Source organism: Arachis ipaensis, chromosome B7 (assembly GCF_059453495.1).
Source record: "Arachis ipaensis isolate K30076 ecotype BB chromosome B7, ASM5945349v1, whole genome shotgun sequence".
NCBI classification, from domain to species: domain Eukaryota; kingdom Viridiplantae; phylum Streptophyta; class Magnoliopsida; order Fabales; family Fabaceae; genus Arachis; species Arachis ipaensis.
In genome coordinates, this window is record NC_142442.1 from 31598672 (window position 1) to 31614997 (window position 16326).

At 33.6% G+C, this 16326-nt stretch overlaps 1 protein-coding gene across 1 annotated transcript; it reads right to left on the reverse strand.

The window, feature by feature from the left end:
• Positions 1-395: 395 nt before the first annotated feature.
• Positions 396-3607, reverse strand: LOC107606923 (histone H3.3-like). The gene is made up of 5 exons (XM_088494611.1): positions 3523-3607; positions 1181-1281; positions 1006-1082; positions 818-929; positions 396-716 (listed from the first exon to the last, which is right to left on the reverse strand). Exons 1-5 carry the CDS (start codon positions 3605-3607, stop codon positions 546-548), a joined length of 546 nt encoding a protein of 181 aa, XP_088350737.1. The 3' UTR covers positions 396-545.
• Positions 3608-16326: the final 12719 nt, after the last annotated feature.

Here is a 16326-nt window from a genome sequence, read left to right on the forward strand (position 1 = left end):
AATCAAAACACACTACACCTCCAAATTATCCAATTAAATCTTAATATTAGAATAACCATCCGCACACTTAATGAAATGAACATCCGATATATCCATTGTTCACATTGTTTAGTATTTTTATTATTTACCTATACTTTTCAATAAAATATATGTATCAAGTATCAACTATCCTTTTATCTTAGTTTTTTATGTTATTTAATTTTTTTACGCTTTTAAAATGTACATTTCTATCAAAAAGATATAACCCGGGAAAAAAGAAAAAACTACAGGATTTTCATGGTAAAAATATGATTAACCTAAAGAGAATTGCCTGAAAGCGAATTAAATATTAACAAAAAGAGAAGTTGACAAACAGATAAACGAACGTGTATATATAGCTAGAGAGAGATAGAGGACGAAGGAAGGCAAGAACAAAATGTTCACATTATAGGTTTGTTATGAATCCTAATATCTACCATAAGAGAAAGGGAAAATATGCAGAGCAGAAGAATGAAATTTCAGAATGAAACAAAAGAAATTAAAACAAACTAATTAGTTCATAATTATTAAGCACGTTCGCCACGGATACGCCTGGCAAGCTGAAGGTCCTTGGGCATAATGGTAACTCCCTTGGCGTGGATCGCACACAAATTTGTGTCCTCAAAGAGTCCCACTAGATAAGACTCCACTGCCTCCTGAAGTGCAAAAATCGCATGGCTCTGAAACCTCAGGTCCGTCTGCAATGCTAAACAATTTAGCTAAATATATCGAATTATTTAATAATTTTGTATTGTCATCATCATGTGAAAATATAAACATTGGAAAAAAAAATGAAGACCTTGAAGTTCTGAGCAATTTCACGAACAAAACGCTGGAATGGCAACTTGCGAATCAGAAGCTCGGTACTCTTTTGGTATTTTCGTATCTCATTGAAACAAAAAAATGTAGAACTGTTCCATTAGAAACTGATGAAATCAAATAACTTGAGAGATAGGAGAACGTCGTTAATGCACGCAGTAGTGTTACCGTAGGGCAACAGTTCCGGGGCGAAAACGATGCGGCTTCTTCACTCCACCGGTTGTTGGAGAAGATTTCTTCGCAGCCTAAAGAGGATTATATATATAACTTGAAATCACAATCGTAAAACGAAAACAGAAAGGAATAACTATGAAAACCCTAGGTAGCAGGAAAGTGTGTTTACCTTCCTAGCGAGTTCCTTTTTAGGGGCTTTGCCAAAGGTGGACTTGCGAGCAGTTTGCTTCGTGCGAGCAATGGTTAATGGAAGATGAAAACGGGAGAAAACTTAATTTGGAATAATGCGAAAAGAAGAATGATCAAAGGGGGTTTATATAGGGTGTTTGCTTCAATACCGATATTTTTAAAATATAGATAAATAATAACTTATGTGAAATTTATTTTTTACATAGTATTTAATTTTTTTTAAATATATATTATATCACCATTTTTATTAAAATATTCTTTTAATTAAATAAAAATTAAAAAATATTTTTTATTTAATTTTATAAAAAAATTTAAATATCCTTTTTTTTTATGTTGGACAAAATATATCTTTTTAAATTAATCAAATTTTAAAATTGAACTAACTTATATTTATAAATTTAAATAATTTAAATTTAAAACAACATCTAATTGATTATTCATGTACAGTCAATCATGCTTATACTCTTCCGTAAACCCTAATTTCTTATGTTCATTCATACAAAAAAAAAAAAAGAAGAACACATCTAAAGAACAAAAAATATTCAGAAGAACGGTTCTAGTATTCTTCATCTTTTCTGAGTTTTCTTACATCTCTCTCAAAGAACGTCTCTCTCAAAATTGTCAGACTAAAACTTTCTCTTCTTTCTGAATTGGTTTCGCTGTCGCCGACTCGCCGTCACAGTTGCGGACAATTGATTTTCCTTTTTGTTTCTGGGTCAGTGGATCAAGGATCTGAAAGTCGGGCTTGCTTTGCTCTGTGTCACCAAGGTCACTGGTCTTTTCTCTGTTTACTTTGATGGGTTGCTTTCTTTCTGAATTGATTTTAGTGGTTCATGGATTCTGACCTATTTCTTGTTCTGTGAAAAGGGATTCGGTTGAGTGTGCGTGTGGTGTTTTGCTCTATTTTATCTTTGTCTAAAGGTGAATCTTGGGTGCTACTATTATTCGATTGCTTCTATGTACTCTTTTTCTCTTCATGTTATTTGGTGTGGATGACTTTTAAGTTGTTTTGTTGTTTCTAAAGTTTTAGTTTTTATTAAAATTTACATGCCAATTAGAGGAATGACAGATCAGATTTCAAAGACTAGCAATAACATATCAGAGTTCAAATGTACAGTATTTTTGGTTAAAAAGTGATTTTAAAACTGAATTTTTGGTTTAAAATAGGGCTTGTTTGGGTGTAAAAGAAAATCGAGAAGCAGGGCACTTGCTCATACTCATCAGCATGAAGATGGGTTTGAGATTGTTGTTGTTGGTCAAAGCTGATGTAAGAATCCATTAATGTTGGAAGAGATGAAGAGCCTGTGTCATCATAGCAGCTTCCCATGCTATTAGGTTTACCACCATCTTCTTTGTTCTTGTAGAACACCCTACACAACACCCAATCTTTCTCTATAGACAGAAAAAATAGTTAATTAGATGCTATCATAGTTAATTTGAACTGCTATATCCATAATGTCTGGCTAATTAGAATAAGAAGAAAGAAAATATCATGTCGATAATACATATACTTGGTTTTAAACAAGCAATAATGAATCCCACTTAGCTTGCATAAAAATGAGATGTCTAATATAATAGTTGAGTGTTAGTCTATGAATAAGGAAAAAGACTAGAAATAGCTACTTGCCTAGTTTGTAATATATAGTGTGTATTTAATATCAGAAAAAAGGGCCATGGCCACCAACCTTAGCTTGGCACAACCCCATGCATGCTCACATTGCATTCATTATAACCCTTGCACAATAATAATAATTTTAAAGTAAGCACTTATTTATATTATACCATGTATAAAATTGATCATCATTTCAGTTTAAATTTGCAACAGATTATTCACTTAGTGCTTATGTTATTTCTTTTTTTTTCTGTAACAAAAAATTTAAAGGTAGTGAAAGCAAGAAGTTTGTATCTAAATTGACAGCGACACCGAAGATTAGAGTAGCTTGCAGAAAAGGTCGACAGAAGGTAATATTTTGCATATCTAATTATTTATATTAGTGTGTTCAAGAGAGAAAATTAAAAAATTATATTGACTTTAGATTGTTTTAATCCAATAGCATAAGTGAAATTGAGAAATTAAGGGAGAGTGAGAGCAAGACTTTCAAAAAGTCTTACTTGACTCTAGTTTGTCTTATTGGTTTTTCTTTTAATTTTGTATCGCAATTGTTTGAAAATTCTAATTTATGTTCAGATTGAAAAGATCACTGTAACTCAAGAAACATTAAAAGAAAAGACCAACACACTAGGAATAATAATGTTGAACTAAGGTCACTAGTTAAGGTTTCAACTCAAAGTTGTTAACTCTAATGACAGGTATAGAGATACTTCTACCATAGAAGTCAGAGGTAGGCTTGGTGTAAGCACCAAGAACCTTTCTTGCCTCTCTTTCATGATTAGGTTCAGCTGCCATGTTGTCAACTTTCTGTTCAAAATTTTTTGAAAGGTTTCTTCCGGAGTGTTGTGCTTTAACTTGTTGTAAGCTCCTCCTTAAAGTCCTCTTAGGTTCAGGATCAAGATTAAAGAGAGGTTTTTTATCCCTATTCCTAGTCATAAACAGAAAACCACAGATACAACAAGAAAGGAAGCTTCTATGCCAGAGGACAAAGAACTCCCAGTGAGATGTGAAGAAGAAAAGAAAGAAGAATGAAGATAGAAAAAGGAGAAGAAGAATTCGAATAAAGAGATGAGCAATTTCGAAAATTAGAAGTAAAAAGAGAAACAAGAATTAAAATATTTTTGTTTATTTTATTTATTAATAAAATTCAAAAATTAAAGTTAATTAACTAAAAGTTTTGAAAATTAATTAATGAATTTCGAAAAAGAAGGGAGAGAAGTAGAAGAAGGATTTTCGAAAGAGGAGTGCTACACATACAAGTTATTTTTGTTTACAAGTCTTACAAGTTGGGCCTAACACGCACGTTAAAGTTGGGCCTAACATGCGCGTTACAGAAGAAGAAGTAGAAGAAGAAGAAGAAGAAGAAGAAGAAGAAGAAGAAGCAGAAGAAGCGTGAATATAAATGACTTGTATGATTTGTATGGAAAAGCGTTCTCTCTTTGCCTTCGATCTCCTTCTGTTTTTTTTCGATTTTCATGGTTTCTGAAATCAAGTTTTGAAATTGTTTTGAAGATGATGGAACTTCAGAAATACACCCGAACGATTACAAAAATACACCCAAACGATTATAGAAATACATCCAAAGGATTACAGAAATACACCCAAACAGTTACAGAAATAAACCAAATGATTACAGAAATACACCCAAAGGATTACAGAAATACACTCAAAGGATTTAAGAAATACACCCAAAGGATTTAAGAAATACACCCAATATAGGGAGAGACAGTACATTTCTTCTTGAAATCAATACACTTAAAGAATTATAGAAATACACCCAAAGGATTACAAAAATACACCCAAAGAATTTAAGAAACACCCAAAATTCGTTGAAGTACACCTTATGCATAATTCAGAACTCTTTCTCTTTTTTCTCCTCATCTTCTGCTGCTGCTTCTTCTTCTTCAAAAACGATTTCAGAGCTTGATGTTAAAAAACAATAGAAACCGAGAATAACGAAGAAAGAAAACAAAGAGAAAAGCATGTAAATGAAGAAGAAGAATAGGAAGAGGAAGAAGAACGTGTAGCAAGAAGAAGAAGAAGGAGAAAGAGAAGGCAAGAAACGTACCTTGAATAATGTTTCTTCGTTTTTCTGGTGATTTTGATAAAGGAGAAAGAGAAAACGAAAAGAGGAGAAGAAATTTCAATAAAAAAAGAGGGAGGAAGAGAAGAAAAAGAGACATAGAGAAAGAAGAAGAAGAAGAAGAGGCACAAAAAAAATGTGAAACGGTGTGTTTATAAATGACTTATATGACTTGTATGGAAAATCACTTGTATGTGGAGAATTACTCTTTTCGAAAATAGAAGAGAGAGGAATTAGTTAGGAAGTTTTGAAAAAGAGAAAAGAGAAAACAACTAACTAATAAAGAAAGATTTGAATTTAAGATAAGATAGAAGATTAGAGAAGATTTGAATTTAAAATTTAAAATTAGAAAAGATAAGATAAGAAACTAAAAAGATTTGAAAAAGTTTTGATTTTAAAATTTGAAATTAGAAAAGATAAGATAAGAATTTGAAAAGATTTGAAAAAGATAAGATTTTAAATTTGATTTTTGAAAAAGATTTGATTTTAAAATTTGAATTTTGAAATTGAATTTTAAATTTTGAATTTGAAATAAGATAAGATAAGATTTTTGAAAATGATATGATTTTTTGAAAAGATTTGATTTTGAAAAGATTTGAATTTTGAAATTTAAAACTAAGATAAGATAAGATAATGATTTTGAAATTAAAATTTGAAAAATTTGGTGTAATTTTGAAAAATTACAACTAAAGATAAGAAAAGATATTTTATTTTTTTTGATTTTTTGAATTTAATGAAGAAAGAGAAAAACAACAAAAAGACACCAAACTTAAAATTTTTAGATCTAAGACACTAAATTTTCGAAAATTGAAAGGAAAAACACCAAAAGACACCAAACTTAAAACTTTTAAGATCAAGAAGAATACCAAGAACAAAACTCAAAGAATTCAAAGAAAACAAGAACATGCAAAAAACACCAAACTTAAAAATTTTGAAAACCAAAGACTTTAATTTTGAAAATTTTAAAGAAAAGATACAAGAAGACACCAAACTTAAAGATTGACTCAAGACTCAAACAAAAGACAGTAATTTTGAAAATTTTTAGAAAAAGACTCAAAGAATTTCAAAAATTCAACAAGAACAAAAACAAAATACTCAAACTAAAAACAAAGATTAAGTAAAGAAAAGAAAAGGTTTTTGAAAATTTTTTGAATTTTTTCAAAAAGAAGAAAATAAAAAGACTCAAACAAAATAAAAAACAATACCTAATCTAAGCAACAAGATAATCCGTCAGTTATCCAAACTCGAACAATCCTCAGAAACGGCACCAAAAACTTGGTGCACGAATTTCCACACTTCATACAACTAAACCAGCAAGTGCATTGGGTCGTCCAAGTAATACCTGAGCGAGTCAGGGTTGATCCCACAAGGATTGTGGTTTGAAGCAAGCTATGGTTATCTCGTAGATCTTAGTCAGGTGGATAGAAGAGTTGTTGGATTTGTTTAAATGCATAAAAGGAAAATAAAGAGATCTTAGTCAGGTGGATAGAAGAGTTGTTGGATTTGTTTAAATGCATAAAATGAAAAATAAAAAGATCTTAACTAGGTTGACCTGTTTGCAATGATAAGAAGATGGTTAAGGCTTGGAGATGCTTTATTCTTCTGGATTAATCCGGTCTTACTGTCTTCTTCAACTGTGAATGATTTCTTCTATGGCAGGCTGTATGTGATCGACGCCGGTTGAGAGGTCGCCAATGCTCCTCCAGATCTAAATCCCAGGATTAGTGTGGATCCATTATGATTGATGGTGAATCTCCTGCAGTTCATTCTCCTTCATGATCCTACTCAAAGCGCCACAGATAAGGTCGAGTCTTCCAGATCAGAGAACGCTGCACCTTTGGGTTCTAGCCTCTACCACAAAGACTCTAATCTCTCCATACCTCGGTTGAACTGGTGTCTTGAAAAGTCCCAATGAAGTCGTAGATTATCCGTCTAAGAGATGTATAATCAAGTTAGTGGTTCAATGCTTTCCAGTTACGTATTCACACGAACCCAAGAAGAACATGGGTGGTTGTCAGGCACGTGGTCTTAGAATGAAGAATAAAGATACATCTTAGAATAGAGAATCAAACACGAATTGAGAAAGAACAGTAGTACTTTATTGATCTATAAAACTCAGCAGAGCTCCTCCCCTCAACCTAGGAGGTTTTGAAACTCACACTGACAGAAAATACAATGATGAATGAAAATATGGAATAAAGTCCTGAAGATAATGTAAAATATCCTTTAAATACTAAACTAATGACTAAGGATTACATAAGAAGGGTAAAACAGTCTTTTAGTGCTAAAATGTACTTCTGGAGCCCACTTGGTAAGTGTTTGAGATGAGCTTGATTGAGATCCACGAGCTAGGAGGGCTCTAGGGCGTTGAACGGTGGCTAGGGGCACCTCTTTGGGCGTTTGGACGCTGGTCTCCCCTTGGTGGGCGCTGGACGCCTGGACTGGGGTAGATGGCTGGCGTTGAACGCCAGTTTTGGGCCTTCTATTCTGAAGCAAAGTATAAACTATTATATATTTCTGGAAAGCTTTAGATGTTAGCTTTCCATAGCCATTGAGAACACTCCATTTGAACTTCTGTAGCTCTAGAAAAGCTCTTTCGAGTGCAAGGAGGTCAGATTCGGACAACATCTGCAGCACTTTCTCTGCCTCTGAAACAGACTTTTGCTCCAACTCCTCAATTTCAGTAAAAAAATACCTGAAATTGCACAAAAATACAAAAACTCATAATAGAATCCAAAAATGTGAATTTTACACTAAAACCTATAAAAAATATAATAAAACTTAAACAAAACATACTAAAAACTATATGAACATGATGCCAAAAAGCGTATAAAATATCCGCTCATCAGTTATTAAGAATGAAACTCTGGTAGGTGGTGCAAGAGATATCAATGGCATACTCAACTCCTGTGGTTGACTGGGTAGTAGTTAAAATTTTCTCTCCCAAGAGAGGTAGGCCAGTTATTGCAGCTACATCCAGAAGAGTAGGAATAATCATACCGTATGGGGTGTGAAAAGTATGAGAAGTCTCATCCCAGAAATACAATGCACCTCGCATTAGTCCTGAATTAACAGTGTAAGAAATTTTACTAAGCTGAATTAGGTCATATATCCCAATCTCTTTTCACAAGGTCATCTTCTCAGTTTCAACCCTACCTAACCAAGCATGCTAACCTTCAATGTTGGTATTTGCAGGATTTCTGAATAGCCTATTGTTGGAGTCGAGGTATCCAATAGGAATGGAGTCTTGAAAAGAAACATGTTTTCTTTGAGGGTGACCAGGAAAAGAATTTTTGATTTTGTTGGTGACTTTGGGAGAGATAATAGGGCCGACGAAAGCTGAGTCTACACCATCAATTGTGAAAGGGAGTAGCACCTGATATTCCCATATTTTTTATTTTGAGGCCTCTAGTTCAGGAGCAAAATCTTTGCCATTTTTCACAACAGGTTTATCACAAATGGCCACTTTAGATGAGGAAAGAGGATTTGTTGATAGATGGTGGCTTGAGGTTGCCATAACAATGTAGATTGAAAAAAAAAATCAAGTATTGGGTGCCGAGGTTGTCAACGATCAACAAACAAGCTGTAAAGGTAAAAAAAAAGAAATTGAATTTATATGGGTTTAATTTGGTTTAAGCAGTAAGCAAGGATTTAACATGAAACAAGACTTAATATTGCTTGCCAACACTCATGAATATAAAAAAAAATCTATAAATGATACATGAAAAAATTCATTATCTACTAGATTGATCATTGCTAAAAGTAAGGAGAATGTGTATATAATCTAAGCAAATCCCTTTGTTTTCTATTGCATTTGTGTTACGTTGCTTCAGAGCATTGCCAAGGATCCTATAATTGCATTCTTCATTAAAAAATCAAATGACAAAAAATAATGCAAAAGCTAAATTATTCCTAATTAATATGGCCACAAGATAGCAATTGTTTCTACTTACATTGAAAAAAGTTTAGTTAAATTAAAATAGATCATATTAGTGAAGGGATCAAAACAAGCTCACTTACTGTTAGAAAGAGGCTGGCAAATATATACACAAAGAAGTTTGGTAAAGCATCTCCTTCAGCAAGACCTTGAGGATTAGAAGTCAGTTGAACCAGCGAAAAGCAAATTGAAGAAATTCAAGACCTTAATCTTCAACACATCGTGAACAGGTTCTGGGGCATCACACACTTTTCAATTAGAGAACATTGGGTTATATTTGTAGATATAATAATATATTACCAAAAAAAAAGGAATGAAATTCTGACATGTTTGTGCCAAGAAAATGAACCATCCCTTCTATCATGTTTTTGGAAGCAAAATAGACAGAATATATATATATATATATATTTTCTCTTTTCTTTTTTCCTACCTCTTCTTTCATACATGAAAATAGAAAAAGACAGCAACATAGCAGAATTGAAGAATAGGGTTCAACAGTCAAATCATAATTTGAGTCAAAGAATGTAAAAGAAAAAAGGAGAATGGTCTTCAGAGTAAGATTGTAGTACTTATAGTCATGGATAACACAAGGATATTTTGCATGCCATTTTTGGGATTAGGGTTCCTCTTAATCGACAATGGAAAAGAGAAAGATAAGAATAGAGCTAGCAATGAAATCCTACCTGAAATATCAAAAGATTTAAATACAGTTGAATCCTTGTGAATGGAAGAAGTCCACCATAGTAGATGAAATTTGGAAGAATAAGAGACAAAGAGTTGAAGAAGAAGCTTTTAGGTGTTCAAACACTAACGTATTCTCTCTCTCACAAGTATTACAAGAAGATAAAAATACTGAGCTGTCTTACTTTTTTGTTTAGCCAAAATAAAAATAAATAAATAAATAACTGAATAAATAAATAAAATAACAAAAAAGAAAAAGAGTACGAGTACTCTTATGTGTTCTCTAGGTGACGTTTCAAACTATTATTATTATTTATATATATGTACATTTTAAAAAATATATATATATATATAATAAAATAATATAATATATATATAAAATAAATAATAAAAATAATAAAAATAAATAAATAAATAAACATATGTTTGTATATACTCTTTTTATTATTATAAATAACAAAATTTTTTTACTTTCAATCACTGTATGACTTCAAGTGAAAAATTTTGGGGGCATTATATTAGACAAAATATGATTTTTATAAGAAAATTATAAAAAAATAATTAGTTACATGGTGATGTCTCTATATATAATATTTATATTTATTTTAATTAAATTATGTCAGTTTGGTTATTTATTTGATTTTTGAAATTGACATTAAGCAAGAAGTGCGGGAACAGTTACGGGGCAATTCAAATTTTTCGCATGTGGTGTACAAAAGGTAACTGTTAGCTGACATTAGGTTAGTCTATAAATAGAGCTTTAGGACACATTATAGGGAGTTCAATTCTTTTGAAAAACACTTAGAAACCCAAAAAAGCTTTCAACCCCTTGGCATCACAGAGTAGAATTGGAAATCTTAAGTAATTCCTCTGAACTTAAACACTTGTAATTTGTTTCTTTTTCGTTTTTATTAATAAAATTTCTCTACTTTTACTTGTTCTTCTTTTTATGTTTATGTTTTTTTCTTCATTTTCTCTTTAATTTCTTGTTTGTTTTAATTTCTGCAATTTACTTTGTCTCCGGTACCATGCATTTCTTTGTTTATTTGTTACTTTCAATCTTTTTTAATTCGTATTGACGATACAATTGTGACATTGAGATACCCACATTTTTTTAAACATTAACAAAATTTTGAGTAAAACATATAGTTAAAGAAAAAATTACCTAGAAGCTAGAAGAAGCCTTCAACAGAGCTGAAGAGAGAACTTTTGTGTGGTCTAGAATTCAGAATAAATTCCTGTTGCAAGTACAGCTTCTAAACCAACAAAAATTCTTTCTTATAAACGTTTTGGTTGTCACAAGTAACAAATCCCTAAATAAATTGATAACCGAAGTATTTAAACCTCGGGTCGTCTTCTCAAGGAACTGCAGGGAGGTATGTTCTTATTATTGGTTATGAGTTTTGTAAATTGGGGTTTTGAAAGTAAGGAACAAGTAATTTAAATGACAAATAAAATAAATAAATGACTGTAAAATAAACTCTTGGCAATGTATGAGAGTTTGGAATTTCTATCCTAGTTATCCTTATCAGGTGTGATGAGAATTGGATTTTAATCCCACTTAGTTAAGTCAAGTGGACTAATTAGATTGATCCTCAAGTCCTAGTCAATCCCTGTGGGAAGACTAGCTTTAGAGCAATCTAGATTAATTAGGAATCTGCCAATTTCAACCACTGTTGAGTTTGACAACTCAAGTGTTACCAATTACTTAACCAAAGCCAAAAGGAAGAAAATATCTAAATTAAATTAAAAGTACTCATAAATAGAATAAAACGATTATGAACTGAAATATCTCAAATAATATTAATTAAGAAAATCATAACATAAATGTAGCATAAGTTAAATTGAAAATATAAATGATAATCAAAGGTATATAATAAAAGTAGAAAATAAATAAGAGAAACATTGAACCTTCACTTGAAGAGAAGTAATCCTAAAATTAAGAGAAATCCTAATCCTAAAACCTAAGAGAGAGGAGAGAACCTCTCTCTCTAAGAATTACATCTAAACTATGAAAAGTGAGTAATTGGAGATCTCCCTCCATATGGATGCATTCTCCCACTTCATAACCTCTAATCTGTGCCTTCTGGACTTGGATCTGGGCCAAAAAGGGTTTCAGAAATCGCTGGGAGCATTTTCTGTAATTTCTGGTGCGTGGCGTCTGTCACGCGTCCGCGTGGGTCACGCGGTCGCGTCATCTGGAGTTTTCCTTGTCACGCGTTCGCTTAGGTCATGCGTCCACATCATCTGTGTTCTGCTCATAGTGCACGTCCGCGTCAGTCACGCGTTTGCGTCGCTGTCTTTTCGCGCTAGGCATGCGGCCGCGTCGTCCATGCGTTCGCGTCGCTGCCAGTTTCTTCAAAAACTCTATTTTGTGCTTTTCTTCCATTTTTGTATATTTCCTTTCCATCCTTTAAGTCATTCCTGCCTTAGAAGATCTGAAACTACTTAACACATAAATCATGGCATCGAATGGTAATAAAAGGTAATTAAAATAAATAATTTCTGAAACATAGGAAACATGTTTTTCACATATATCACATAATAAGGAAAGAAAAGTAAAATCATGCCATTTTCATGAATAAGTGGGTGAAGGATTGAATAAATCTCTTGAATTGAGCATAATATATATCATAAAATATGGGTTTATCAACCTCCCCACACTTAAACAATAGCATGTCCTCTTGCTAAGTCCAAGATAAAGAGTAAGGTAAGGTTAAAGTGGTGGAATCTCATGCAATGCAATCTATCTAAATGCAACTACCTAAATGAGTCATGCAATTCTAATTTTTTTATTCACTTGTATATAAAACTTACATGTAGTTAAATTAATTCACATTCTCAAGGAATCATATATGCATAGCCAAACCCTAGATAATGTTAAAGCACTTTTACAATTGAGATGGGTAAAAATATTTTTCAAACTTGCAAGACAATTAACAATTTAAGCAGAGATATATGGTGATGAGCTATTGAACCCTCACTCGATTTTGTGTTTACTCTCTAGTCACTCAGTGTTTATTGGGTTAATCACTCTATTCTTCTTTTTATCCTTACTTTCTATAGCTTTGTTCTTCATCTAACCAATCAACAATTATAGAATACAGACATACAAAAATCATGAGGTCTTTTTCATGGTTGTAATGGGGCCAAGGTAAAGGTAAGGGTATATGTATAAGGCTAAGTGAGCTAATAAGTGAATCCTTGATTAGTCTAAGATCTCACCTAACATACATATTTTGTAATTTAAAGTTTCTTATCCTATTTGCCCAGATTTTCTCACTTTTATTTTGCAAGCTCATGCATTAACTTTTTATCCCATGTGCATTGATTCTTTTTTTATTTTTTTGCAATTAGGGAATTTTTGTATCCCTTTTATTTAAATAAAAATTACAATTTTTTTTAATACACATGGTAATTCAATTGATTTCACATGAGCATGCTTCCCAAAATTTTTAATTTGAGATATCTTTATTCTTTTTAACTTTCCTACTTGTTTCTATCATCCATGTTCCCATAAAGTTTCCCACACTTAAACAATACACAATTTCTATCTTAAGCTAACCAAGGATTCAACTTGGGATTTTTATTTTGTTTTTCTGCTTAAGGCTAGTAATGTGGTTTATAGAACAAGAGGGGATTAAAAAGCTCAAAGGGGCTAACAAGGGTGATGTAAAGGTAGGCTAATTTTGGGATAAGTGAGAAAAATTCCAATGATGGCCTCAATCATCTCTTAGTATGTATCTATACTCTATAAATGGACATATAAATTAAAACAAAGTAAAGAATATCAGAATAAAAAAGAAGGGCGAAACACACGGGAATAAAAATTATGGTTTGAATGTAACCATACAATTAAACTCAAAACTCACAGGCTGTGTGTTCTCTAGCTCAAAATTCATATATCAGTTATACATGTCATGCAAGTAGAATTTAAGAGTTCCCATTATTCTCAATGTAAAAAAAAATTTATTTGTTTTGGGTGGCTTTAAAGTTTTAGTGTTCCTCTTTGATGAAATGTTGTTAACTAACTAACATGTTATGTTCTATATACAAGGTGTGGATTATTTTTGATTATGTTAAAGTCTCTAGTTTACTTCCTTTTTATTTTCAATTTAAGCCAAACTATCATATGCTAAAAGGGGTAAACTATACTAATTAATCCACATATTCTATAACTAATAAGTTTAGAATTACAAACTAAACTAAATGGCTAAAATATAAACTAAAGTGCAAAATGTAAAAATAGAGTAAAAATACAGCAAAGGAGCAATGTATAAGTACTGAAAGATAAAAATAAAAATAAAAATAAAAAAATACAGAAAAATAAGCAAAATAAGATAAAAGAGTCTGTAGTGGTTCACCAAAAAAATACGCTAGAGATGGCGACCTCCCCACACTTAAAATAAAGCATCGTCCTCGATGCTCACTCAAGTTGGGTGTGAAGGAGTGTCATCACTGGAAGGATGGGCTGCTGGAGTCTCGGTAGTGGCCTGAGGATCTGCAGACTGGATGAGCATGGGAGGATCTGTCTGCTGTAGAGGAGGCTCTGATTGGATAGGAATCTCTGGATCTGCGGCCTGTATCTGGTGTGGCTTCCCCTGCTGTGGCGCAGCCTGCTCCGGTCCTGCCTGTGCAGCCTGGGTGGGGGTCTCCTCCTCGTGAGCATCCTCCTCCACCTCAGATGTATCAGAAGGGGTGTCAGGCTCGGAGGGGATGTCACCGCCGGAACGGATCATCAACTTGACGTGCTCATAGCGTCGCTTGTTGCGACGCTCCATACGATGCAAGCGGATGAAGAGTCGATGCACCAAATGGTAAATAGGCTCAGGAGCAGCTGGAGGTACAGTGGGTGGGGCAGGTGCAGCAGTGGAAGAAGAGGGGGTAGCTGAAGGTGTGGCTGTCTCATCAGAAGCAGTAACGAATGAAGGTGTGTAGCCTAAAGCCAGAAAAGTTCCTGCTGTGAGGAATGATCTTCTTGCAGTCCGTAGCAGGTGGCTTCTCATCAGCATCCTCCCAAGGCACGTCAGCTCGACGGCCTAGCTGGGTGACCAGGTAAGGGAAAGGGAGGGTGCCTTTGACATGGACCCTGGCCATATAGTGCCGGATGAAACGTGGCAGATACAGGTCCTTACCCTCCATCACACACCAGAGGAGGGTGATCATAGCAGCAGGCAGCTCCGTCTCATGAGCACTCGGCATAATAAAGTTACTCAGGATCTGGTGCCAGAGCCGAGCCTCATCATTCAAGTATATCCGCTTGATTCCTTTAGGCATGGTGGTGTTCTTACCCATGACCCATGGGACAGTAGGGTCAAGGGCTATCTTTTCCTTGACAGCGTCCCAGTCGAATCTCAGAAACCTCATATCCTCTTCATCATTTTGGTAATTGTCAGGCTGATCTGACTTAGGCTGAAGGCACAGAATATCCTCAATGGCCTCTTCAGTGACCAGTATCTGTTTCCCTCTGGGGTGCACTACGTCCATGGAAGTCTTGAAATAATTGCAGTAAAACTTTCTTACCCAGGAAGCATTGACCTCAGTCAAATTTCTTTCCAAGAAGAACCAGCCTCTTTGTTTGATCTGATCGGAGGTGTACTGCTGTAGTTCTTCTGAAATTTTCAAAGTTCTCTCCAGGTACAGATTTCTGGAGGTAGCAAACACTGGATACTTCAGCTCACAGTATCTGTTTGCAAACTTAATTGGATCATTGGCAAGGAGGAGCTGGTCAGCCTTCTCCTGCAGGGTGAAATGCTTTTCCCGCCAGGGGTCATCATGCATAAGCTCCAGTAGAGACATAGAGGATTCATCTCTTTTCCGTTTGCCAGTTGTTGCCTTGCCTTTTCCCTTTCTTTGAATGTCAGTCATCCTGAAAAATAGAAATCTAGGATATAATAAAAGTAGGAAAACAAGTAGCCAATTAACAAGATAAGCACATAATGGCAAAGGAGCAGTAGAATAATGAAATGAGTTGAATAATTATACATTTTGGAGTGTTTTGGAGTTAAAAAGCTGAGATGAGAAATTACAATCCAAAATGTATTATAAGGAGAATACTTGCTAATTAAGGGCAATAATAATCATGCCATGAGTTAAAAATTGAAAGAGTTAGTCAAAAAGCAGAGGGGGAATTTAGAAAGTTAAAAGTGGTTAAACTTGAAAAAGAGGTTAGAAAGCGGAAATTAGTGAGTTAGTAAAAAGAAAACCAGAGTAAGTGGCATGATGATCGGTTTCTAAGTAATAAGAATTTCACAATTTTAAGCAACAGTCAACTCATATTCAAGCAAGGAAATCAAGTTGTTGATGATTCATATAGATATAAAAATAGCGAAAAGTGAAATCTAATCAACCATAATGTGATTTATTAACCGGGAAAACAAAAGGAATAAGAATGCTGGCCCGTACACTCATGAATTGGTTTGGTAAAAGCTAAGGAAAGCAAAATTGAAAATGCCAAAACCAATACATGAATGAGAATCAAAATGATTTACAGAAAATTGGGCAGCATTTTGGCTAAAGTTTGATGTTCCCGGGTAATAAACAGCAAGCAGAATAGTTCATATAAATTAAAACAAATTGCAAATAAATATAAATAATATGAACATGAAAGAGCAGTCGCAATAGCAGCATGAACAGTAAGAACATCATATGAACAATACTAACATCACAACAACAGCAGAATTGCGAAAATTATAAAACAAGTAGCAAGAACATCGCAATGAATCAGGCCTAAATCCACTAACCACATCCTAGCTACCTAACCACCTAGAATCCACTACAACATACATCTCTAACTAGCCTAAATTTAAACAT